The sequence below is a fragment of the Dasypus novemcinctus genome, chromosome 1 (assembly GCF_030445035.2).
Source record: "Dasypus novemcinctus isolate mDasNov1 chromosome 1, mDasNov1.1.hap2, whole genome shotgun sequence".
Lineage (NCBI taxonomy): Eukaryota > Metazoa > Chordata > Mammalia > Cingulata > Dasypodidae > Dasypus > Dasypus novemcinctus.
In genome coordinates, this window is record NC_080673.1 from 136007271 (window position 1) to 136034718 (window position 27448).

General features: G+C 38.2%; 1 protein-coding gene across 1 annotated transcript; it reads right to left on the bottom strand.

Moving 5' to 3' along the window:
• Positions 1 to 10008: 10008 nt before the first annotated feature.
• LOC139437799 (uncharacterized) lies at positions 10009 to 15637 on the bottom strand. Its single transcript, XM_071212508.1, has 2 exons — positions 15626 to 15637; positions 10009 to 14289 (listed from the first exon to the last, which is right to left on the bottom strand). The coding sequence occupies exons 1-2, from the start codon at positions 15635 to 15637 to the stop codon at positions 10009 to 10011; spliced, it is 4293 nt and encodes a 1430-aa protein (XP_071068609.1).
• Positions 15638 to 27448: the final 11811 nt, after the last annotated feature.

A 27448-nucleotide genomic window follows, 5' to 3' on the forward strand; every position in this document is an offset into this window, starting at 1 on the left:
TCTTTTTTTGTGAGGATTTTTGTGACCTAACATGTGGTCTATTATGGGGAATGATCAATATGCACTTGAGAAGAATGTATATCTTTAGGCATAGTTCATTTATAGTATTGTTACTGGATTTTGTTTAGGTTCTTGGCTATGCTGCAGAAATGAATGTCAAGAGCATGCTGCGTGAGTTAGACCAGTAATTTATTCAGGTAGTGAGGGAAAAGAAATGGGAGAGAATAATAGAGCAGTGGTCCCAATAGAGAGGAAGGGACTGAAAAGTGATAAAGAGGGCTGATTTACAAGCCACAATTCCCCATTATAGGTTATAAATTCCCAGGTTTTACTTGCATGGTGATTCAAGTGGGAGAGAAGGCAGCTGAGTCCAGGTCCAGAGGCAAGAGAGTACACAAGAGAACAAACACAGGCCCGGCCCACTTTTTGAACTGTTAATTATCCCACCCCTTTGCTAATGGTAGGGGAAGAATTCTAGCTGTTCACCATTTTGATTCCTTTTTTCTCCCATCAGTTTCCCAGGAGGGCCCAATGATAAAGTCCTTAGGGAATATCTGGGCTTCTCCTGGCTTCCAGAGGAAGTTTTCTTCTGAGTGGCAGAATCTTGGTGAGAGTCTTCCAGCAGCCATCTTAGGGTTGCTAATATCCACGTGGACTTCTTGTCAGATTCCAGATCCATCTATTAATTCCTTACCTTATTAGCTTGCTTCAGTATTTTTCAATCTCTCTATTATCTTATTGATATTCTGTCTTGATTTCTGCCCATTGATGAAAGTGGTGTATTAAAGTCACCATCTTTATTGTAGAAGTGTCTTTTACTCCCTTCAATTTTGTTAGTGTTTTGGGGGCTCACTTATTTTGGGGCTTTGTGATTGGGTGCTTATATGCTTATAACTTTTATATGTAAAATGGGTTTTACATATAACTTTATAATTATAAATTTATAATTTTGTATTTATAATTATATAATTTTATAATTATATAATGTTTTTCTTTGTCTCTTGTTACAGTTTTTGACTTAAAGTCTATTTTATTCAATATTAGTATAGTTACCACAGGTCTCTTTTGGTTAATATTTGTGTAGAACTTTTGTTCTGTTCTTTCATTTCAACCTGTTTATGTCTTTGGTTCTAAGGTGTGTCTCTTGTACACAACATATACCCATTTTACCGATCTGTATCTTTTGATTGCAGAGTTTAATATATTTACTTTCAGTGTAATTACTGATAAGACAGGACTTCAGCCATTTTATCTTTTGTTTCTTAGCTTATCATATCTTTTTTTGTCCCTCTTTTCTGTCATTGCAGACTTGTTTTGTGTATGGTTGATCTTCTGAAATAAAACATGTTGATTCCTTTCTTATTTCTGTTTCTGTATATATTTTAAGTATTATTTGTGGTTGCCATGGGGTTTGCATCTAACAATCTAAGTTTGGAACCTACTAGTTTGAAATGACACCAACTTAACTTCACTAGTTTCTGCGCCTGTGTCTCTCTGTTCCTCCTCCTTATGTTGTTTTTGTCACCCATTATTGCTGTATATCACTAGTTTCTGCTCCTGTGTCTCTCTGTTCCCCCTCCTTATGTTGTTTTTGTCACCCATTATTGCTGTATATTTTGTGTGTCCATTACATAGAAATATGGTTATTCATTTGTATTCTAAATCTTATAGGAAAGTAAGAGTAGATTACCCACTGGCCAGGAGCTGTGTAAAGAGAAAGTTTCCTATTGAACTGATAGGGGTACATCAGATCAAGGAAAGACTCAGAAAAGCCCACCTTGGTAAGCAATGAATATTTATTTAGGGTGCTTACATTGGGGCACTCATACTCAGTGATGGGATGTTGAGAAGGTCCTGAGCCTAGCTTTGGCCTAGTCCTCATCCTTGATGATGGGAGGAGAGATGGAACTTCCCAGGCTTGACATCTGCACTCATTGCCAGAGGAGGGGGATTTTCTTATGAGGCATGCCTACCTGCAACTAGGGGGTGGCGAGGAGCTGCTTTCCAAGGAATGCAGTCAATTGCTCACTATCCAAAAGGGCAATAAATATAGGAAACAGATCCTAAAGGAACAGATGTTATAGGCAGGAAAGGTTTATTGATTTAGGGGTGGATTAAGCAGTTTGGGGAAAACAGATACCATGGCAGGCTTCTGGAAAAACAAGTTAAACACTTTAGTACAGGACCTGTTGATCAGTTACCTGTTCACAACCAGCTCTTGAGGCTTGGTTTTTTAACTACTCAGGAATGCTGCTGTAATTTGGGGAGAAAGAAGGGTTGGAAGAGAAAATGCAAATTCATATATGGTTCAATACATTACTAGCATTTTTTGTATTTACTCATGTAGTTACCTGTATTAGTCAGGGCTCTGTAGGGAAACAGAATCAACAAGAGATATCTGTCAGTAGTATGCAATTTTATGAGTCTCTCATGTGACTTTGGGGATGCACAAGTTCAGGTTCTGTAGGCAGGCTGCAACCAGAGCTCCAATGAAGTCCACTGAAAGTTCTTGGTGAGTTCTGGGAGACATTGGCTATCCAAAGATGAGCTGGGAAATTATCTTTCAAAGCTGGAATCACTTCCCCTTTTAAGGCATTCAACTGATTGGATAAAGTGTCACTTATTGCTGATGGCAATCTCCCTGAGTGATGTAATTGTAATCAGCTATCTATAATTTACCATTGCAGTAAAGGCAATGGTGACTAAAGTCCATAAATGCCTTTGTATTACAGTGCTTGCTTGACCAAACAACTGGGCATAATTACCTGGCCGAGTTGATACAATAGCCTAATCATCACATTACCTTTATCAGCAATCTTTATTCCTTCATGCTACTCCAAGCTACTATCTACTCTCCTTTTCTTTCAACCTGAAGAACTGCCTTTAGGATTTCTTTTTGGATAGGTCTCTTGGTGATGTACTCCTCAGTTTTTGTTTATTCATTAGTTTCCTAAATTCCTGCATTTTTGAAGGACAGTTTTGCCAGATAACTGGCTGGAACTTTTTTCTTTCAGTACTTTAACTATGTTGTTCCACTGTCTTCTTGACTGCATGATTTCTAATGAGAAACATCATTTAATCTTATTGAGGATCCCTTGTGTGGTGGTTTGAAATCTACATACCCTAGAAAAAAATGTTCTTAAAGCTATTCCATTCCTCTGGGTGTAAACCTATTGTAAGTAGAAACTTTTGATTAGGTTAAGTCAGTTAAGGCATGACCCAGGGTCTTAATTCTCTTACTACAGTCCTTTATAAGAGAATAAAATTCAGATGAAAGGAGAGAAAACCATGACACTTTGAAGTTTTTTTATGAATGCCAAAAGAAAAATATTATGCCTTTGAACTAATCCATTCCTGTGGGTGTGAGACACTACTGATTAGAAGACAACAGTGAGGCATGACTCAGGCTACATCTCTGCCTTCTTGCTGGGTCTTACATAAATGGAGACAGAGAGAGAGACACAAGTAAAATGTGCTCTGCCATCGTTGATCCTGGCATATGAGAAAGGACTCGAGGATCACTAGTTGCCAAAGCTTAAATACAAAGTCACCACAGGTCTGGGCCCATGGAACAGCTCAAGGTTGAAGAGATGAGCCATATGCCTGATAGCCCACAGCTGAACTCAAGAAGAAAGTGAAGCAACTGAGACTGAGAAAGGAAACCTAGAAAGAGAAAATCCTATGGCTGGGTATCCTCAGCTGAGCTCTGGAGGATCATAGATTCTAGAGTGGAAGGCAGGGACCTTGGCAGAAATTGTGTGCCATCTTTGCCATGGGGCAGGACACCAGGATCACTAGTAGTTGACTGGTGAGAAAGCATCTCTGATGATGCTTTGATTGGGACATGCATGGTCTCCTTACAACTGTAAGCTTTTTCTCTAAATAAAATCCCCATTATAAAAGCTAACCCATTTCTTGTACTTTGCACTGGCAGCCCTTTAGCAAACTAAGACTCCCATGGCAGTCAGAAGCTGAATGTTATAAAACACTGTAGACACCAGCAGATGCCACCATGTGCCTTGCCATGTGACAAAGGTGTCCAGGATCACTGGCAGCTGGTCTTCAGGGAGAAAGAATTACCTGACGATAACGTGATTTGGACATTTTTCTCAGCTTCAAAACTGGAAGCTTGTAAACTAATAAATTCCCACTGTTAAAGGCCAAACCATTTTATGGTATCTGCTTTCAGTTGACTAGCAAACTAAAACAATTGTAATGGTGAACTGCTTCTCTTGCTGCTTTCAGAATTCTTTTTATCACAGGCATTTGCTATTTGGATTATGATATGTCTTGGAATAGGTCTAGTTGGGTTTATACTGTTTGGAGTTTGTTGGACATCTTGGATGTGTATATTCATGTCTTTTGTCAATTTTGGGATTTTTCATCCATTATTTCTTCAAATATTCTATCTACCTCTTTATCTTCTCTACAAGGGGACTCTCATAATGCATATATTGGTGTGCTTCATGTTGTCCCATGGGTCTCCTGGGCTCTGCTCACTTTTTTCCATTCTTTTCTCTGCTTGTCAGACAGTATGATTTTGATCATCTGCCATCTAGTTCACTGATTCTTCTGCCTGTTCAAATTTGCTATTGAACACTTCTAGTGTATTAATTTATATTTTTGTGTCTTTCATCCCCCAAAGTGCTGTTGGTTTCCTTTTATAATTTCTAATTCCTCTTTTTTTCCATGCATTGTCTTCTTAATTGCCTTTAGTTCTGTTTACATATTTTCCCCTTAGTTCATTGAACTTATTTAGGAGAGTTGACTGAATGGCTTTGATTAGTTGTTCCAATGTCTGTGTTTCCTCTATTGTTTAATTCGTTTGCAAAATTGAGCCATTTCTTCCTATTTCTTTGTATGATGTGATCTTTTGTTGATCTCTGGGATTTTGATTGCTTGGATGTGGTAACTCTGAAAGTCAGTTTCTACCTGTTATAGAAACTTTGGTGTAAAAAAAAATGGCTATGTATTAAGGCTTTTCTTCAATGCTTGGCCCAATTTATACTGAACCTTTAGAACAGTCTGTAATTAACAGTTCAGCTTTTCTCAGATCTCTCTGAGCCTGTGTCTTGCCCTGAGTGTGTGCAGTAACTTTCAAGATTTACCTACTGTGTGCAACTGTTTCCCCTCTAGGAGAGGATTTCCTTTCCATAGTTCCACTTCACAGAGTCTTGGGCTGTCCTATTTGTTGTTATGCAGTTTTTCTTCCTGACAACTGCAGTCAGCTCAGCTCCCCTCTACACTATGGCTACCATTTTACTTCACCTTTTCCTATGTCCTCATTATCACAGCAGTTCTGCTCCCCTCTTCCACACAGTTTTTCTATGTCTGGTAACTTTCAGGTTAGGGGATGCAGATCTATACCCTTAGGCTATCATCCACACAGTCAGATGGAGTCAATGTTCAAAGATACCCAATAGTTTTTTTTTTTTTTTTTTAATTTTTTAATTTTTTATTGACTTTGTAATAATATTACATTAAAAATATATATGTGAGGTCCCATTCAACCCCACCCCCCCCACCCCCCCTCTCCCCCCCCCAACAACACTCGTTCCCATCATCATGACACATCCATTGGATTTGGTAAGTACATCTTTGGGCACCTCTGCACCTCATATACATTGGTTCACATCATGGCCCATACTCTCCTCTATTCCATCATGTAGGCCCTGTGAGGATTTACAATGTCCGGTGATTACCTCTGAAGCACCATCCAGGGCAGCTCCATGTCCCGAAGACGCCTCCACCTCTCATCTCTTCCTGCCTTTCCCCATACCCTTTGTCCATTATGTCCACTTTTCCCAATCCAATGCCACCTCTTCTATGTGGACACTGGATTGGTTGTGTCCATTGCACCTTTATGTCAAGAGGAGGCTCAGATTCCACCTGGATGCTGGATGCAATCCTCCCATTTTCAGTTGTAATCACTCTAGGCTCCATGGTGTGGTGGTTGTCCTTCTTCACCTCCATCTTAGCTGAGTGTGGTAAGTCCAATAAATCAGATTGTAGGTGCTGGAGTCTGTTGAGGCTCAGGATCTGGCTATCACATTGTCAGTCCAGAGATTCAAATCCCCTAAATATATCTTAAACCCCAACATTAACTGCACCTCCAGCACATTAGCATGAAAGTCTTATGAAGGGAGATCCCATCTGAGTCCAGATTCATCACACATAAACACCATTTCCAAAGAGGGGCCATCTGCCCTGGTAGTTAACCCCATCGGCCATGACCATAACTCCCATGGGTCTCTTTAGCCCTCAAAGGAACCAATATCTGGGGGTTGTATCTGCTTTATCTGTCTCTCTGACTCTGCTCAGTTGTGCATGAGGGCAAACCTTCTGCCAGCCTCCAGACTCTTTTTTAGAAACTCGTAGCCATATAAACTCATTTCTCCTTTCCATTTCCCCCTTACTTTAGGTCAAACAGCATTTTAAAGTCATGGTATTTTATGTAGACATGGATATTCTGCTGATCCGCATTGAACCTTCCGTATAAGGTCATTTTCCAGTTGCATCATCAGTTGGTAGTTGATAGTGGTCCCTCGTTGCCAGGGAGGCTCATCCCCGGGTGTCATGTCCCACGCTGGGGGGAAGGCATTGCATTTACATGCTGAGTTTGGCTTCGAGACTGGCCACATTTGAGTAACATGAAGGCTGACAGAAGGAAATTCCCAGTTTTTTTTAGGTGCACCAGAAATTAGATCCTAATGACCCAGGATGGGAATGTACATGGCATGTCAAAATGCCACAGTGGGTCAGTTTGCTTTTAGGTAACCTCTCTGAATGCTCACTGGTTGTGGTGTTTTGAGACTATGTATGCAAGAAAATCATCTTCTAAAAGTAGGTCCATTCTTGTGGGAGTAAACCTTTTGCATGTGGAGCCTTTTGATTAGGTTAGTTCAGTTAAGGGCCTTTTGATTAGGTTACTTCTGCAAGAGATAACTCAGGATGGGTCTTAATCCTCTTGCTTGAGTCCTTTGGAAGAGAATGAAATTCAGATGAAAGGAGAGAAAGCCATGGAAAACAGAAGCTGAAAGCAAGGAAAACTGAAGAGAAGGAAGAGACCAGCAGACTCTGCCATTTGTCTTGCCATATGACAGAGGAATCCAGGATTGCTGGCAGCTAGTCTTTGGGGGGGGGGAAGCATCTCCTGATGATGCCTTAATTTAGACATTTTTCATAGCCTCAGAATTGTAAGCCTGTAAACTAATAAATCCCCTTTGTAAAAGCCAACCATTTCTGGTATATTGTTTTTGGCAGCCTAGCAGACTAAAATATTGGTGAATAGCTTGAGTGATACTGTGGGTCTTTGAGTTCTTGGAACCCTGTGATTGAATGCTTATGGACTGCTATACAGTTCTGTGGGTAGATCTGTAGTCAGAAACCCCAGCAGAAGGTGCCCACATGGGGAAGTTGCTGATGTGAGTCCATAATCCGTAGCATGCATTGTAGCATGGGGGAAAAGTCTAGATCAGTAAGTTTGTCACAGTGCTCTCCTTCTATTTTTGGAGTTTCATATATATTTTTTCTCCATTTCATCTTGATTATCCTCCAGAGTTCCAAGACAGTTGGATTTTCCCTTTTATTTAGCTTTCTCTAAGGGGAAACATTCACAGGGATGTCTTACATTGCCATCTTTTTATTTCTTTTTATGTAAGTTGTTTTAATAAACATGTAGATGTTACTGAGTCTTAGCCCTTATATTTTTGAATGTTGCCTCTGTTCCCTTGTCTCTATTATTTTATTAAAAGGACATTAGGCATTCTCAATTTATGTCCCATGTCTCTTAAATTCTCTTTAATCATTCTGGGTTCAAGAGAGTATATGAACATTTCCTTTTACAGCTGATCAATTTAGTTTTTAAATCCATTTGAAGAATGTGGCTCTCTGAGTGTCTCTGGTTTACAAGGACAGTACAACTTTTTGTCTAAAGTGGGACTTGGTCTTGTCTTTTCTCCTCACATGTATTTTAAAATTCAAGTCCCTGAATACCAAGACCAACCATGTCCTTCAGGGTAGCTGCAGAGTCTGTGTACATATTCTCCACCCTGGATTTCAGTTTCTTTCTGTTTTTGTATTCTGGGAGTTTCTCTTTGTGCCAGTTTGGTATTTGTAAATTCCAGAAATAGATATTGGATTGTGTTTGTTAACTGGTCTGTTCCTCTGGGTGTATTAGATTTTATTAGATTCAGAGTTTTTACTTTTATTTTATCAAGATTAGGACTTTTAATTTACCATGACATTAGGGTGACTTAATTTGAGTATCTGCCTCTTCCCCCTTTGTGAGTTATATAAACAGATGTACAGTCAAAGATAGGGAAGTAAATAACTGGAGAAGGAGAACACAGCTTAGTTTTGGATGCTGGAGGCCTGGGGAGAGAGCTGAGTCACTCGCCTGATGATTTGCAGCTGAAGAGACTAGAGCCCTGAACAGCTGAGAAAGCACAGAGAGGAACAAGTCCTGGGGAGAAAGACAAGTCTTATGCTAGCCTACAGCTGAGATAGGAAGAAGCTGGGAGCACAGAGGCTTAGGAGGAGAAGGAATGCTGAACTCTCACAGAGACCAGCAGCCATCTTGCTCCAACACTTGGTAACAGACTTTGGTGAGGGAACTAACTTATACTTTATGGCCTTGTGACTGTAAGCTTCTACCCCAAATAAATACCATTTATAAAAGCAAACAGTTTTCTGGTATTTTGCATCAGCACCTGTTTGGCTGACTATTATACCCTTAGTCCTTTTTTTCCAAAATAGGTTATGCATTTGAAAGGATATTTATTCTATTTAATTCAACATATCTCAATCTCAAACTTTTCATGTATATTGCACATGGTCTTAAAGGTAGACAAAATGTGAGAGATATTCCAGTTTCTTTTAGTGGGCATAGTTCTCAATTTTCATTGCTTTGATGTTTTCCACTCAGCATCATGGAGCTTGACTAAAGGGGGATTTGATCGAAGCTTTGTTTATAGTTTACACATTCCATGCATTTACCTTATATTTAAGTATTAATCAGTGTTGGGAGATGTTTAGAGGGACAAATATATTAATCTTTAATTTATTTCCTAACATGGAAGGGAGTGACAAAATTCATTAGAGAACAAATGAGTTTCACAATGATTTATTGAAGAAAACCTGAAGAAGTAAAAATGAGCACATTTAAAAAGTGAGAGAGTAAAAGAAGAATTTCCAGAATAAGCTCATTTCTGAAGTGTGATGATAATAAATTCTTGAGGCAATTTTAGCCAAAGTTAGGATGAAAAGTTTAATATTTTGGCATGTTGGACCTAGAAAAATGTTGAGAAATATAAAATTAAATTCCTATAGTTCTATAAAAATTGCCAAGTTGTTTGAAAACTGCTATCATTATTTCTTATTTGAAATTAATTCCATTCTATATAGGGTTGGATCTTCCAATACTTTCCCACCCAGTACCCCTCTCATATTTTCCTGTTAGTCCTTAACTATTTTAGAGATAAACATATCTAGTTAGCTATTCAAAAAATAAATCTATTAAATATATTTAGGCACAATCCACCATTACTATTACCTAGGATACTTTCATTCACCTTTTTCTTTAAAAAAAGCATATATTACATTTGATTGCTAATATATTCCATAATTCTTCCTCTGAAATAGTCCTAGATCTGTTTTTACTATCCTGGAGGTTTAGATTATGGCTCCATAATACAGACTAATTTTTCATCATATTGTTTCTTAATGACTACAGAATTTTCTAAATTCCATTTTCTTCTCCATAGACTCTAGAGTGGTAGGGCTCAGTAGTCTTTATTTTGGAAAAGAAGCCAAATGATTGTGATTCAACTGTCTACAAAACTCTTTTTGGGATCACTATTCTAGAATCCTAAGCTTTATGGCCACTGGCTTAAGAATTAAACATTTGGGTTCTAGTCCTGGCTTTCCCACCATTTTCTCTGAATTTGCATGATGAAGTAACTTACCTTTTTATTAAGATCCTTGAAATGTGCCTGTGTATTAATTTCATTATGGCAAAGTAGTGGTAATACCAGGTGTAGGCATACTGGCTGCTGTTGGAGTATCAGGTGGTGTTAGTGTGGTGCTAACAGCAGCAGAGTTGGTTACAACTGAGGCTGTGTTTATGGTGGCAAATGTTGAATTGGCAGCTGCAGTTGTGGGACTTGTGGCTGCATTTGTGGCAGTTGTAAGGGAATTAGATTCAGCTATGATAGTTGCTGTTAAAGTTGTGAGGGTTCCTTCGGGAGGTGGAGTGGTAACACCTCCTGCAGGTGTGGCTTCTGTTGCAGGAAGACTAGTATCTGTAGTTTCTGTGTTTGCTGTGTCTGTAGTGACCTCATCAATGGGGGTAGTTGTTTCAGGTTCTGGGGTGGCAGAGTTCAATTCAGTGGTTGATACATCAGATACAGTCATAGAGATGGAACCTGATGGAGTTGTAGTGACATCTGCAGGGGTTGTGTCACCCATTGATTCCATGGTGGCCTCATCTGCAAGAGCTGTAGAAGTGGCAGAAATAACTAGGATGGTGGTAGTACCTGCCACATTTGTACTGGAAGTAGTTGTGGTACCCGAGGCTGATGGTGTGGTAGCAAGACTTGTGGAGGCTTTAGTGGTAACTGCTCTAGGTATGGTGGCTGCGGATGAAGCAGTTGCTGCTGTGGTAGCCACTGATATGGTGCCTGCTTCTGAGGATGTGGAGTTAGCTACAGAAGTGGTGGCATCAGCAGGTGAAGTTATAGCATCTATAGATTGTGTAGCAGCCTCATCTCCTGGAGTTGTAGCTACAGGGGTCTGGTTTGTAGCTTCACTCTTGGGGGTTAATGTACTAGATTGAGCAAAAGAGGTAGAAGTAGCTGGTATAGTGGTGGAAGCACTTGGTACTGTTGTGGCATCAGCACCTGGTACAATTGTGGTGGCAGCAGAAGATGTGGTTCCGGTTACTGAAGATGTAGTTGCAATACTTGTAGTGGCATCAACCCCTATAGTTGGAAAGCCTGCTGTGGTTGCAGTGGTGGCTCCTACAAATATTGTGGTTGTAGCTGAAGCAGTGATTGTGGTAGTAGCTAGAGATGTGGAATCTACAGCTGAAGACGTAGGGTTATCTATGAGGATTGTGTTATTTGCTGATTCAGTGGAAATCTCATTCCCTGGGATTGTAGTTTGAGATGCCTGGGTGATGGTTTCACCCTGAGTGGTCAACATACCAGGTTGAGCAGTAGAGGAAGAAATAGAAAGGGCAGTGCCTTGTTCAGTGGTTGAGACAGTACTTGCTACAGTTGTGCTGTCAGTAGCAGTTGTCTCATTGGTGGCTGAAGTTGTAGCCATGCTACTAGGGGTTGTATCCCTCCCTGTGGTAGAAGAGGCTGCTGCCATTGTGGTTATTGTACCCACAGGTGTTATGGTTGTGGAGCCAGCAGTTGTGGTAGTAGGAGAGGATGTGGTTGTAGAGTAAGTTGCACCAGTTGTGAGCTTATCAAGTGGAGATGTGGTGGCAGCTACAGTGGTTGTATTATCTGCTGACTCAGTGGTTTCCTCATCCACTGGGACAGTAGATTCAGTGGTTGTATTATCTGCTGACTCAGTGGTTTCCTCATCCACTGGGACAGTAGGTTCAGTGGTTGTATTATCTGCTGACTCAGTGGTTTCCTCATCCACTGGGACAGTAGGTTCAGCGGTTGTATTATCTGCTGACTCAGTGGTTTCCTCATCCACTGAGGCAGTAGGTTCAGTGGATGTATCATCTGCTATTTCAGTCATAGCCTCAGTTCCTTGAGTTGTAGCACTACTTGATGCAGTTGTGGTATCACCACTGGTGGTGGCATCAGTTCCTAGCATTGTGATGGCTGTTGCAGTTGGATTGGTGGCTCTGACACTTGTGGTTATGACTGAAGCAGTTGTTGGAACAGAAGCAGAAGTTGTGTTTGTCGCTGAGTTTGTGGCATCAGGTTCTAGGGTTGTAGTTGTGGTCGCCACAGGAGGGGAAGTGGTACCTGAGTTTGTTGCAGATATTAAGGCAGCTTGAGTGGTGGAATCATTGGTGGCTGGGAAATTGGTGTCATCTGTTGCATTTGCTTCATCATCTGGGGCCTGAGAGGTAAAATCAGCTGTAATGGTAGAGGCAGAGGCTGAGAGGATTGTGGAGGTTGCAACACTGGAAGCAGCAGTCTGTTGGGGTGTGGACTGCATGGTAGGTGCCACTGAGGCCATCGCAGTTGCTGGGGTAGTTGCAATGGATGTAGGTTCTGTTGCTGAATTAGTGGTTGATGTCCATTGGGTTGTTGTGGCAGTTGTAGAGAACAGAGTCCCAGATGTCCTGGCTGTTACAGCTGCTTCCTGAGTTGCAGTGGAAGTGGCACTAGTGGAAATTGATACAGAGGTTTTGCTGTTGGATATAGTACTAGTGATCATAGCTAAATTAGTAACTGCTCCAGGTATGGCAGTATTTGCATTGGTACCTGTTAAGATAATTGGCTCAGTTGTATTGTCTGCTGTGCCTGTTGGACTGGTCTGAGGTTTTGGCTTATGTCTGGGAGGTTTACGTGGGCCCTGGGATGCACTTTGGCATGGCTTTGGTAGAGGTGGGTAGAATTGATGAGCCTTTGATGGACATTTATTTGGTAGACCTGGTCGTGGACAAGGAAGTTTATTTGGATGAGATGGAAATTTAGATGAAATGGATCCAGGGAAAGGTTTAACTTCTTTTTGTATAGCCTGGGAATGAGGACACTTCTTTTGTGCACGTCGAACAGGTTTAGATCCTTTTGGTCTAGATGGTTTTACTCTTTTTTTGGCAAGTGTAGATTTCCTTGTTTTAGATTGTTTTACTATTTTGCTTGCTGGTGGAGGTGGCTTTTTTACTCCTTGAAGGGAGTTAGGCTGATTTACACCTTTCTTAGAAGGATTAGGTGGTGTTTTTCTAGATTTACTTAGCCTTTTATTTGCTGTTAGAGATGCAGGCTGTCTTTTTTTAGACTTTTTAATAGGTTTACTCTTTGGAAGAGATGTTTTGGCAGTCTTTATACTTGTGGTGGGCAGATTCTGTTGTTTTCTGACAGGCTTTGATAGACTGTTTTTTAGAGTTTTGCTACCTGTTTCTGATTTTGCTACAGACTTATTCAGTTGTTTATTGAATTTAGGCAGGTGTATTTTAGGTTTATTTATACTTTTCTTTTTGGCCAGAGATTTTTTGGGAGCTGAAGACCTGATTTCTTTTGTCTGATTGGACTGCTTCCTAGTAGTTTTAGATTTGGAGTTTTTAGGTTTACTTGGTCCTTTCTTTGAGACTGGTTGTGTTTTAAGTACTGATTTAAATGTGTTAGACTGATTCACTTGTTTTTTGGCAGGTGCAGTGACAGATTTTTTGGATTTCTCTAACATCTTATTTTTGGCTGTAGATACTTTCTTTTTTGTTGCAACTGTTCTTGGCTGGCTGAGATTTTTCTCAGCAGTTGTAGATGCTGCCTTTTTAGATTTCTTTTGATTTTTCTTTTTTGCTTGAGATGTTTTTTCAGTTGCTTTAGCTGCTGTAGCTGTTGCTGCCTGATTCAGCTTTATCTCGGCAGGTGTAGACCTAGGTGATTGTTTTTTGGACAATGCAGCTGCTCTAACTGTAGATTGATTTAACTGTTTCTTAGCAGATGAAATATTTTTAGACTTTTTTGGGCTTTTATTAGCTTGTTTTAATCCTGCTGTTCTAAGCTGACTTGGTTGTTTCTTTGTAGATGTAGATACAATGTTTTCAGTTTTTTTTTTACTTTTCTTTGTGGCCAAAGATGGTTTTGGTGCTGCAGCATTCAGTCTTGGTTGTTTCTTGGCAGTTGTTTGTTGACTTTTTGTAGGTTGTTTCAGAGTTTTGCTTGCTCTCAATGGGGTATTTTGTCCTGTTAGAACAGATGAACGAGGAGTCAATCCTTTCTTGGCAGAAGTCAATGTATTTTTCTTAGGCCTCACTTGTAGATTTTGTTTTTGTGATGGTGGGGCAGATTTTTTCTTTTCAGTTGCTATCCTAAAATTTGAGGAAAATTGGCCGTTCACTTTGTTGGTTGATGCAGGAAGGAATGTAGCTCTGGCAGGTAGAGACTTTGGTTTTTGAACACTGATATGTGAAGTTGGAACCCTTCGGTAGGACCTACTGACAGATGTGGCAGAAGCATGTGAACGTGCTTGAGATTTCCTATTGATCTGGGTTGATGGAGACCTGCTTTGAGATGTTCTGACAGGGGAACTTTGGGCTGGTCGATGGTTGATTGTCTTTCGTATTGTCTGGAGTGATTGCTGACTCTCGCTGAACTACAGAGTAAGGGTAATAGAAGAGATATTACCAAGTGAGACATTTAATTGATTATTTTTTGGTATTTCATTTGTAGTTATGAGGTCTGCTTTTTAGGTTGAGAGGTGCTTTGGTTATGAGTATAATAGCAATTTAGAATATATTGAAATATAAATTTAAAATAACTGGGCAAAATATATGGATGATTAGAGAAAGAACCTAGGCATTGCTTTTCCAATGAAATTCAGAAATGTAATTTTGGGAAATCCAATTAATTGGTTTGGCAAAATATCTCCATTACATTTTATGAAAATTTGCTATTGCCTTAAAGACTATAGAACAAAAACCATTGTCAAATCCTTTATAACAAAAATCATAACGGCATAATAAGGCAACCAAGTTGCATCAATCTCAATCAAAGTATTACAGGTAAACTTCAGTTTAGAAATTACATGAAAGAGAAATTCCTGGTATTGAATTCAGGGAGTTGAATACAAAAGACATGCAACAAAAACTGAGTTTCTCTTATTAGTAAATGCTCTGAGGCAGTTAATCCTGTCAGAAGAAGTTTACAAGTAAATAATAGTGAAATTAGAAGAAGAGACTAATCTTTGGATTGAAGCATGGTTGGTTAAATAGAATTGAAAAGACACTTGAAGATCATCTGTAATTCTAAAAATAGTGCATAGTTTGCTCTCTGGTGAAAAAGAAATGTAAGAATCTAGTGAATAATACATAATTTAATCAGAAGAGAAAAAGAAAGTTTTTTTTAACTCTGCAAGAAAAGAGAGTATAAAGTTCAAGTCACCCAGACTCACACAGAAAAGGAAATGAAAATCTAATTATGCAAGTGTTGTTTCAGATAAGTTAAATATGTGAAATGTTAACAACTATTTTAGATATTAATAGATGAGGCCATTTGCCTAGTTCATAGAGTTTATGGTGTTAAGTGGAAGAACATATTATTGCTTTTGATCATAGACCCAGAGACTGAGGAAAAACCAATTTGAGAGTTGATTAAACTCACCCAGAGTTTTAACTGCCAGAGAAGACCCTCCATATATTGGAGGTTGTGTTCTGAAAGGACATGGGTATGGAGGGGAAGTGGAGGTCTTGGTATATAGTATGCAATTTAATTTTATTCCTTCTAATTTATTTGGAGATTTTTGCCTATCTTTCTCTCTTCAACTAATATTCATTCCTCCTCACCTTTTTTTCTCTTTCCTTCCCTTCTACTCTCTGTTTCTTCTCAAATTCCAGGTGATTTTACAAAGACATATTCCCATGGATGTAGGAAACAGAAACTAAATTACCCTGTTTTTCTCTGTTATTAAAAATACAGTGCCATAATCTCACTCTGAAGTCCATCGCAGCAATACATAGCTCTCAATTTTAGTTAGGTCTTTTAGATTTCAACAGTATGGAATCTTACCGGGCAACAAATAGCAAAGACCAGGATGAGCCCACTCAAGATTAAGGTCTTCATCCTATTCTTTTAACCCCTATAAAGAAAGAAACAAAAGTTTTGTTACAGATTGACAATGGCAGAATGACTTTAATCAAACTTCCCAGTGATAAAAAAATAAAATTTTACTAGCAATTTTAATAATAAAGAAAGAATATTTCTCTAATACAAATTAAAGGTAAAATATGAATGTGAGATAGTACAGGTGCAAAATGGTGGAGTAGGAAGTTTTACACATCACTCCCTCCACTAGAAAACTGAAGGAGCTGTAAAGAGAGACTGCAATTAACTAGAATTAATTGGAACCAGGATGGACATTTAGTACAACTACAGGAGTGCCAGAGGAGGCAAGAGGCTGTCAGGAGTTTAGCTTTTGTGAAGCATGAACCAGTGACAAGCCTCCATCACTCAACTATGAATATGACTGTGTCTGTGGCAAATTGGCCCACAGGGACCAGGGCAGGTGGAGCAAACTTACTGCTCTAAGAGCTAGGGTTGAGAGTCAAGGCTGATCTAGGGCAAGTGAGGGACCAGTGGTGGAAGCTAGCCTCAGTTTTGACCCTCTGGGAAGCAGTGCTTCCAGCTTCCCATCAGCATCCACCTGGATTTAAAAGCTAGCATTTCCTGTATGGCAGATCCCTGAGTACACAGTGTAGACTCTGGCTTTGTTTTCAGTCCTTCCTTTAGAAGCTGCCTCTGGCTTCCCATCCCCTTCTACCAGGACTTAAAGATCCAGTGTACTTTTTCATTGACTGGACTTCCTCTTTCTCTTTCTTGTATTTTAGCCTAGCAGATCCACCAGGGCCTCAGTTTCTCACAGAAGCAGCATCTTCTGGCCTTACATCAGCATCTACAGGGACATAAAAAGCAAATGCACCTTTTCCTCTCTTTCTCTCATTCATTGTTTTTTCTTTCTATGTTTTATGTTTTGGGTCTGGTGGATCCTTGAGGGGCTAATCAGGGATGGTGGCCTAGGTTTCAGCCTTAAAAGAAGCAGCTTATGGTTTCCCACCAGATATAACAAGAAACGTTGAGGGGCAGTGGATTTCATTACATATTTTTCTTTTTCTGTTTTTGTCTCTCTTAGCATTCTCTCTCTCTCTCTCTCTCACTCTCTCCTTCCTTTTTATTTTCTTCTTTTTCTTAGTCTGGTGGACTGAAAAATGGGAGAGCCAAATTTCCAGAGTTACCACAACATAATACTTAGAATATCCTGTTCTCAACAAAAATTTACAAAAACATACAGGAATAAAGGAAAGTATGACCCAATGACAGGAAAAAAGGTAATTCAATGTACAATATTCTGGAGAAAGTCTGTCTCTGGAATTACTAATCAAAGATCATAGAACAACTCTAAGAAGGAGGATGAATGAACTAAAGGAAATCCAGGACAAATGGCTTAATTAAATCAGGAAAACAATATATGAACAAAATAAGAATTTCAATAATGAGATAGAAATGATAAGGAAAGGGAAATTCTGGAACATGAAAGTACAACGAATGAAGTGAAAAATTCAATAAACACATTCAAGAACAGATTGGATGAAGCAGAAGAAACAATGAAATTGAAGGAAACCAGTGGGAATTATCTGGTTTGAAGATAGAGGAAAAAAATGAACAAAGCCTGATGAACCTGTGGGGCACCATCAAATATACTGATATGTGCATCATAGAAGTCCCATAAGGAGAAGAGAGAGATAAAAGCCCAGAAAAATAGTAGAAGAAACAATGGCAGAAAACTTCCCAAATCTGATGAAAGATACGAATATACAAATCCAAGATGATTGACAAATGCAAAACAGGATGAACCCAAACAGATCTACACCAAGATACATTATGACAAAACTCTCCAATGCCAAGGAAAAAGAATCTTAAAAATAGCAAGACAGAAGCAAAGTGTCATCTAAGGACATTAATAAAAGTAGCATTAATAAGATTAACATCTTATTTCTCCATAGAAGTCATGGAAGCCAGAACGCAGTGGGAAGACATTTAAAGCACTGAAAGAAAAAAAAAAAGACAAGTGTTATCCATAAAAGTTGCCCTTCAAAAATGAGGGCGAAATTAAGCATTTCCAGAGAAAGAAAAACTGAGGGAATTCATTACCATTGGACCTTTCTTACAGTAAATACTAAAGGGTTTCTTCCATGTTGAAAGGAAAGGACACTAGACAGTATCTTTGTACTTGATTAAGAAATAAATATCCAGTGTAATTTTCAATATGGGTAAATATATATGCAAGTATTAGTTCATTTTTCACTTTTAATGCTATTTGTTTTACTTCTTATTAGGCTGGAAATTCAAATGAATAAAAAAGGCTATATCTTTGTTAGTAGGCACACAATGCAAAAGATGTAATTTTTCTTAAATAACATAAAAGGGAGGGATGGTAGGATATCAGTACTGTGTATATGTAAGCTATTGAAGTTAAGTTGGAATCGACAAAACTAAATTGTAAGAGATTTAGTGTGCTAAATGTAATCTTCATGGTAAGGATAAAAAATCTAAATAACTACACAAAAGGGAAAAATAAGTGATTCAAAATGGCTCTTTATTTTTTAAGTGATCATTTAAACAAAAAGGAAGGCAATAATGAAAGAAAGGAAGGACAAAAAATGTATAAGACAAAAAATTTAGCAAAAGGACAGAACAAAACCTTGCCTTATTAGTAATTTCTCTAAATGTCAATTATTGAAATTTCCAATCAAATGGCAGAGATTGGCAGATTGGGTAAATAAACATGACCCAACTATATGTTGTTAATAAGATCCATAGATACAAATAAGTCAAATGTGAAAGGATGGAAAATATTTCATGGAAATAGAAATCAAAAGAGCAGGGGAGTCTATATTTAACTCAGACAAAAAAGACTTGAAGTAAAAAACAGTTACAAGAGACAAAGATGGACATTATATATTAATAAAAGTGTCAATTCAACAAGATGTATCAATTATAAACATATAGGCACCTAACAGCAGAGCACCAAAATAAATGAAGCAAACATTGACAGAATTGAAGAGAGGAATAGAAAGTTGTATAATAATAGTTGGAGATTTCAACACACTACTTTTAACACATGATCTAAACAGAAGATTTGGAAGGAAATAGAGGACCTGAACAATATTATACACCAACTAGATCTAAGTGAAATATATAGCACACACTACCCAATAATAGTGAAATATGCATTCTTTTCAAGTGTACATGGATCATTCTCTAGGATAGACCATATACTAGGGCACAAGAAATCTAAATCAATTTAAAAATACTTAAATAATAAAAAAGTAACTTCTCTGACCATAATGTAATGAAGCTAGAAATAACAGAAAGAAGACTGGAAAGTTTACAATTATGTGGAAATTAAACAGCATACTTTTAACCAATAGATTGAAAAAAGAAATTACAAGGAAATTAGAAAATACTTAGAGACAAATGAAATTAAGAAATTTAAGCTATAAATAAATAACCTAACTTTATAACTTGAAGAACTAGAAAAACAGGAGCAAAGTAAACCTACAGTTAGCTGAAGAAAGAAAATAACTGAAGGTAGATCAGGGGTAAAAGAAATAGAGAAGAGAAAAACAATTAAGCAACATGGAGGCTCTCAGGAGGTAACTCTTAGGCACCCTGCAGCTCTAGACCTAGTTCATATTTCAGGCTCACAGGCTCATAATCATAGCCATCAGTATCAAGAGCTCATTGTTGGACCATCCATATTTATTGGTTTTTGCCATTGCACTTGGGCGATTGTTGCTGTTCCATTAGGGAATGTGATAGAGCTTCCTTGGCTAGGAACTCAGCACTTACTCAGTTGTCATTTTTAACTGAAACCACTATGAAAATATCCAAACATTTTTATGTACCCTGTATACATGCCCTGGAGAACTGCCTCCCAACCATGTGCTCCCTATCAGTAACACCCTAAGTCAAACTCAGCATGTATATGCATTACCTTACCCCAGTGTGGGACATGACTCCCGGGGATGAGCCTCCCTGGTGCTGAGGGATTATTACCAAGCATCAGCTGATGATGTAACTAGAAAAAGACCTTGAATAAAAGGGTCAACTCAGACCAGCAGAATATCTCAGCCTACATGTAATATCAGATGTTAAAAACTGATTTTTTGACCTTGATAAAAGGGGGAAATGGAAAGGGCAAATGAGTTTATATGGCTATGAGTCTCCAAAAAAAGAGTCAAGAGGTCATCAGAGGGGTAATGCTTATGCACACCTCAGCAGGGTACCAGAGACAGCCAAAGTAGATAGAAGCCCAGGTACTGGTTCTCCTGAGGGCTACAGAGACCCACAGGTTCTGGTTATGGCAGGTGGCTCTGGAGTTCAGTGCCATGTCAGATGGCCCTACTTTGGAGTTTGTGTTCTTGAGTGTGATGGAGTTGGACTCAGATATGACCTTTCTACACATGCCTCTTCTGTTACTTTTACCAGACCTGTGGTTGGCGCTGGGGTTGGTGTATACTCAGGAGACCAGAATCTCTGGACTGTCCATGTGACAGCCAGGCCCTGAGCCTCAGCAGACTTGCAACTCCTACCCTCTGGTTTATTGGACTTATCTTGGCCAGCTAACAGGGAGGTAAAAAAGGTCAACCACCACACTAGGGAGCCAAGAGTGCCTACAACTGCAAGCAGGAGAATTGCATCCATCATCCATGTGGAATGTAAGCCCCCTCTCAATATAGAGGTGGAGTAAACATAACCATCCCAGGGTCCACAAGATGGAAAAATAGAGTATGGATTAGAGTGGACTTACTAATATTCTACTGTGGAACTATTGTGATTAGTAATGGAACAAATGGTAGCGCTGATGTGGAGAAAGTGGCCACAGTAGCTGCTGAGGGTAGGGAAAGGGAAGAAGAGATATGATGTGGGGCATTTTCAGGACTTGGAGTTATCCTTAGTGGTACTGCAGGGGCAGATGCTGGACATTATATGTCCTGCCATGGCCCACTGGGTGGACTGGGGGAGAGTGTAAACTACAGTGTAAACCACTATCCATGTGGTGCAGCCATGCTCCAAAACGTATTCACCAAATGCAATGAATGTCCCATGATGATGAAAGAGGTTGTTGATGTGGGAGGAGTGGGGTGAGGTGGGTGGGGGGTATATGGGGGCCTCATATTTTTTGAATGTAACATTAAAAAAATAAAGAAGAAAAAAAAGAAAAACAATTAAGTTGATAAAGTAAAAAGTTGGTTTTCTGAAAAAAAAAATCAGTAACATTGACAGATCTTTAGACTGAGAAAGAAAAAAAAAATAGAAAAGTTGCCAGTAACTAAATTCAGAAAGGTGATATCACTCCTAACCGTACAGAAATAAAAATTATCATAAGATATTGCAGAGACAGATGTAGGACATTATATATCCTGCCATAACCCACTGAATGGTCTGGGAGAGAGTGTAAACTACAATGTAAACAATAATCCATGCTGTGTAGCAGTGCTCCAAAATGTATTCATCAAATGTAATGAATGTGCCATACTAATGAAAGAAGTCGTTGATGTGGGAAAAGTGGGGTTTTGGGGAGTGGGGCATATGGGAATCTCCTCTATTTTTTAATGTAACATTTTGTGTGACTATGTATCTTTTAAAAATAGATAATATATTAAGAATAATAAATTATTAACTAAAAAGAAAAAATTATCATAAGAGAATATTATAAAAAATTGTACAACAAACCAGAAAATATAGAAGAAACAGAGAAATTCCTAGAAATACATCAGTTACCCAAATTGACTAAAGAAGAAATAGGAAACATCAACAACCCACAAGTACAGATATTCAATCAATAATAAAACGCTTTCTACCAAAGAATAGTCCAGGACCAGATGGCTTCACTGGTGAATTCTACCAAACATTTAAAAAAGAATTAATACCCATACTTTTCAAACTCTTCCAAAGAATTCAAGAGGAGGGAACACTTTCTAATTCATTCAATGAGACCAGTATTACACTGATACCAAACCTTGGTAAAGACATCACAAGGAAAGAAAATTAAATACCAATTTCCCATTAGAATTTAGAAGCAAAAATCCAACCAAATACTAACAAACTAAATCCAGCAGCATATGAATAATATAAAGATTATTCACCATGACTAAATGGGATTCATCCCAGGTATACAAGAGTGGTTCAATATATTGCAATCAATCAATGTAATATGCTACCTAATTAAAATGAAGGACAAAAAATGACATTATGAATAGTGCATAAAAGGCATTTGAGAAAATCTAGAACACTTTCTTGATAAAAACACTTTAAAAAGTAGGACTAGAAGGGAACTTTCTCAATATGATAAAGGCCATTTATGAAAAACTCACAGCTAACATCATACCTAATGGTCAAAGTCTCAAAGCTTTAAAAGGTATCCAATTTGGAAAGAGAGAATTAAATTTTTTTCTATTTGCAAACCCAAAGGAGTCTACAAGAAAACTATTAGAGCTAACAGATGAATTCAGTAAAGTTTCAGGGTACAAGATCAACACACAAAAATCAATTGTGTTTTTATGCACTAGCAATGAACAATCTGAAGAGGAAACTAAGAAAAAAATTTCATTTGCAATAGTATCTAAAAGAATAAAATATCTAGGAATAAATTTAATTAAGTATACAAAAAGCTTGTATACTGAAAACTACAAAATACTGCTGAAAGAAATTAAAGAAGACCTAAATAAATGGAAAGACATCCCATGCTCATGAAATAGCAGACTTAACATTGCTAATATGTGAACATTACTCAAAGCAATATACAAATTTAGTGCAATTCATATTAAAATTCCAGCAACATTTTTTTCTGCAATGGGAAAACTGATCCTCCAATTTATATGGAACTGCAAGTGACCCTGAATAGCTAAAGCAATCTTGAAAATGAACAAGGTTGGAGGGCTCACACTTCCCAACTTCAAATTGTATTACAAATCAATAGTAACCAAACTAGTATGATACTGGCACAAAGAAGACTGTCAATGGTGGCTCATGAAGAAATGAAAAAATCATGCAGACTGGTGTTCAGGGGATCAGCGCAAATGCTACTGACAAGTTTATTGTACAAAGTCATAGTATTTGCACAATTCCAAACAATGCTCTATTTAGCAAAAATGTCCTTGCAAAGCTATTATTAAAAACTTGGCAAACACACGCACATTGACCTTAACATGTACCCATAAAATGAGGAGCAAGAAGCCACCACTCCTTTCACTGACTTCTTTCCATGCCATTTATTTCAATGCCAACTCGCACACATTTCTATGTAAAGCAGTCAAGTCAAGTATCCCAGCATGCTTTATGCTGGCTAATACTCCAACAGAAGACAAATAGAACAGTGGAACAGAATTGAAAGTCTGGAGATAGACCCTCACATCTATGGCCAATTGATTTTTGACAAGGGTGCTAAGCACATGCAATGGAGAAAGAATAGTCACTGCAGCTAATGGTGTTGGGAAGACTGGATATCCATATGCCGAAGAATGAAGTTAGATCCCTACTTCATACCATATACTAAAAATCAACCTAAATATAAGAGCTAAAACTATAAAACTTTAGAAGGTAACATAAGGGCAAATATTCATGACTGGAAATTCAGAAATGGATTCATAGATATGACACTAAAAGCACAAGCAATAAAGGAAATGGGAGATAAATTTGATTTCCTTAAAATTTAAAACTTTTGTGTACCAAAGGAAATATCAAAAAGTGAAAAGACAACCTACAAAATGGGAGAAAATAGTGTCAAGCCATATATCAGATAAGGTTTAAAATCCAGGATATATATAGAACACCTGCAAATCAACAACAAAAAGACAACTGAATTAAAAAATGGGCAAAAACCTTGAATAGACATGCCTCCAAAGAATGGCAAATAAATACATGAAAAGATGTTCAACATCATTAGCCATTAGAGAAATGCATATTAAAACCATGAGATACCATTTCATCCCCACAGGAATGTCAATTATTTTTTAAAAAAGGAAAATAACAATTATTGGAGAGGATGCAGAGATATTGGTGCTCTAGTGCATTGTTGGTGGGAATGTATCATTGAGCAGCCACTATGAGAAACAATATTGTGGTTCCTCAAGAATTTAAATATAGAGTTACATTTGACCCAGCAATCACATTTCTAAGAATATACCCAAAGAGAATGAAAATAAGGTTGCAAACAGTAACTTGTAGGCCAGTGTTTATAGCAGCATGACTTACAATGGCCGAAACTGGAAACAATCCAAATTTTCATCAACAAATGAATGGATAAACAAAATGTGGTACATACACACAATGGAATATTATTCAGCCATAAAAAATGAAGTTGAGACATGTTGCAACATGGACGAAATTTTTAAAAAAGTTATGCTCAAAGAAACAAGCAAGACATACACAGACAAAAATTGTATGATATCATTTATAAGAAAAGACTAGAAATAGTGAATTCACAGAGGTAGAAAGCAGATTCGAGGTTACCAGGGGTGGGGGTAAAGGTAGCAGAGGAAGGGGAATGTTTGTTTGTAAATAAAACAAAATACTATGAATAACAATAGACAATGAATAAAAGGATGGCTCTGCATTTCATTTTAAAAAATCTGCCAATGCCAGGGATGGTCAGAGATGCAAAGAGACAGGACTCGTCAATTCCCCTATCCTACTCAAGACAAACCAATATACAAATCCCATGAGATCAGCAGCCTCACGAGTCTGAATTTGAGCAAGTGATTCGGAAAACTAGTAAAATTGAAGATGAGTAAAGTTTGTAATCCAAAACCCTTCTACTCATAAGGATATATCCTAGAGAAACTCTTGCACGTATGCACCAGGAAACCCGGATGAGGATCTGTTTATTACAGAATTGCTTATTTCAGCAAAAATCTGGAGCCAACCCAAATGTCCTTAAGCAGGGAAAAGGAGATCCTTAAGAGGAGGAAAGGAGAAATTACCTGTGGTATCATAAAATGAAATACAATAAAAATTAAATGAAATGCAAAAATGAAATTCAGTAAAAAAGGATAAATCTAACATCTATAGAACTAAAAAAAATATAGGTTAAAAAATGCAATTTGCCAAGCACTATATACAGTATAATGCTTTATATAAATATTAATGCATATATATATAGTTAAAATCTAAAATGGCTTGGATATAAACCAAATTTATTTTAGGGATACCTCCAAGGAGGGAGAATGGAGAATGCTAGCATTGAGGAGAATGGGAGGGGGTGGATTTTCTTGAAAAAGCATGAAAAAGATATGATTAAAGTGTAAGTATTTGTATATCTGAGTGCAAGTACATGGATATTCATTATCCTTTGCATTATTCTGCCTTAAAATATGAGTATTAAAAGCTAAATATTTTAAGCACACTGTCATTTCTCAAGTACTAAATATGAGTTTTTTTTTCCATTTCATCTGCAAATGAGATTAGTATTTTTCTTTAAATTATCATCTAAAAGTTATGTCTCATCTTCTATTGAGAATTAGAAGAATCCCCTCAAATACCCACTCACCTTCTAACTGCCCCATATTCTATTTGCTCCCATATTCTATTTGCTCCCCACCCTCTCATTATTTAGGAAAATTGTAGTGGCTGTGACATAAACAGAGTTCTAAGAAGGTGCATGGTGCACTATTTAGTTCAGAGATCAAGTTTATGTAACTAATCTCTGATCTGTATGATGTAGAGCATGTGTACTATGTATTATTATGTGGCAAGGGAAGGTTCCATGAATGCTGGGCATCTGTGATGTTATTTGACTTATGCTTTCCTCTTCCCTTCAATTTATATTTTTTAGTCAATAGGATCCTATACTTGTATTTCTAAAAATATTTTATAAATTGTTATTATGTACCTTGCCTTTTGATAGCTAATTTTTAAATGAGGTTCATATCACATCACAATTAAAGATATTGAATAATCAAATCTTTTTCTGACCTGGACCAGTTTAATTTCTAAGAACACCATGCTGATCTTCCTCATATAAGATTTTTGCATGGATGTAGAGGTTCGATATTTTCATGATGCCAGATTTTGGGGATGAATATTGTGAGAGTTTGAAGATTTTGGTGGATCCCAGAAAAGATCGTGTCCTTAAAGCTAGTAGGTATAGGACCTTTGGTTGGTTTGGATTCAGTTGGCCGGGGGGGGGGGGAGGGGGGCGTCTTTCAATGGATTACTTCAGTGAGGCATGACCCAGGGTGGGCCTTGGTCCTATTGCTTGAGTCCTTTATAAACGGAGGACTGAAAGAAGAGAGACACTTAGAAAAAAACAGCAGTGACAGAGAAACCTCAAGAGACTGAGAGAGAGGTCCAGGAGGCTGGAGGATGGAATCAGCAGAGCACAGAGCCTTGGAAAGAGGCCCCTGAATGGTTCAAAGACAACAGGTCTGGCGGAGAGGGGAAGGATGAGTCATATGCCTAATTACCATAGCTGAGTTCAGGGAGGAGTAAGCCTGGAAGGGAAGGTGGAGATGCAGGCAAGCATAGGCCTCCATGTGTTTTGCCACGTGGAAGGAGTCCAGGATCAGTGGCTGAACTTTTGTGAGCCAGCATCTCTGATGATGCTTTGATTTGGACATTCTCACAGCCTTAGTACTGTAAACTATTAATCTAATAAATTCCCACTATAAAAGCCAGCCATTTCTGTCATATTGCTCCCAGCAGCTTTTAGCAAACTAAATCAAACATACAGAACAAAGTGCTTGTGACACCAGACTTTTGTGAAAGGAAAATGGAAAATAATAGGAGACTGTACCTGATTCAGGAACTACTTTGGGGAAGCTCAGTGCAAATGAACATCACAAACAGTTGAGAACCATGTGAAGGATGGTGGGGTCCTCTGCACCGCAGGTCTCAGTGCTAGCACATCAACTTTCAGAGTTATTAGAAAACTCTTGACACTACTCAACAATTCAGTCCAAGTCTGAACTGAAACAGTTTTACATCATAATTCCCCCCCACAAAACTGGTTCTCTTCCAGCATGCCCCATTTCAGTGAATAGCTCTTCATTATCCTAGTAGTTTAAGCCAGAATCCTGAGTCGGTGGTGACTCCCTCTCATCCCCTATGCTCGTCAATCTCTGAACGCTCTCTACATTTTACTTCCTAGATAATGCTTTCAGTCTGCTCACTTCTCTTCATCTTCACCAGCAGCAGCCTATCCAAGTTAACATCACATTGCACCTGGGCCACTCATTCACTTAACAAGTAGTTAATGTTATCTATTACATGTTAGGCACCGTCCTAGGAGACGGGGACATAAAGGAGAGTAGTACAATGTCCCTGCCATTTTGGAGCTTTCCTTCTCATGATTTCCAAAATAGTTTCTTACCTAATTCCAAGTCCTGCTTTTAATGTACATTCTAGTCATTGTGATTTTTATAAGATACAAATCTAAGTCCTCTAGTTCCTTTGTTAAAACCTTTCACTAGTTTCTCATTGCTCTTTATTCTAAAACCAAATATTTTTCAAATGGCTTACGGGCCCTTTGCAACCCACGCTCTCAGTCTTCAGTCCCGTCTCTCTCCGTCTTGCCATTGTGTATGTGCGTGGGTTTGTGCATGTTTAATTGTAACATGCTTTTCTTCCTCAAAGGCCTTTATATATTCTATTATTTCACACAACCCAATGCAATAAGACTTTTTTTTATCCCACCTACTTATTGAAACAACTCCAATCAAGTAGCTGGTGATGTATACATTTATTGTCAAAACGAG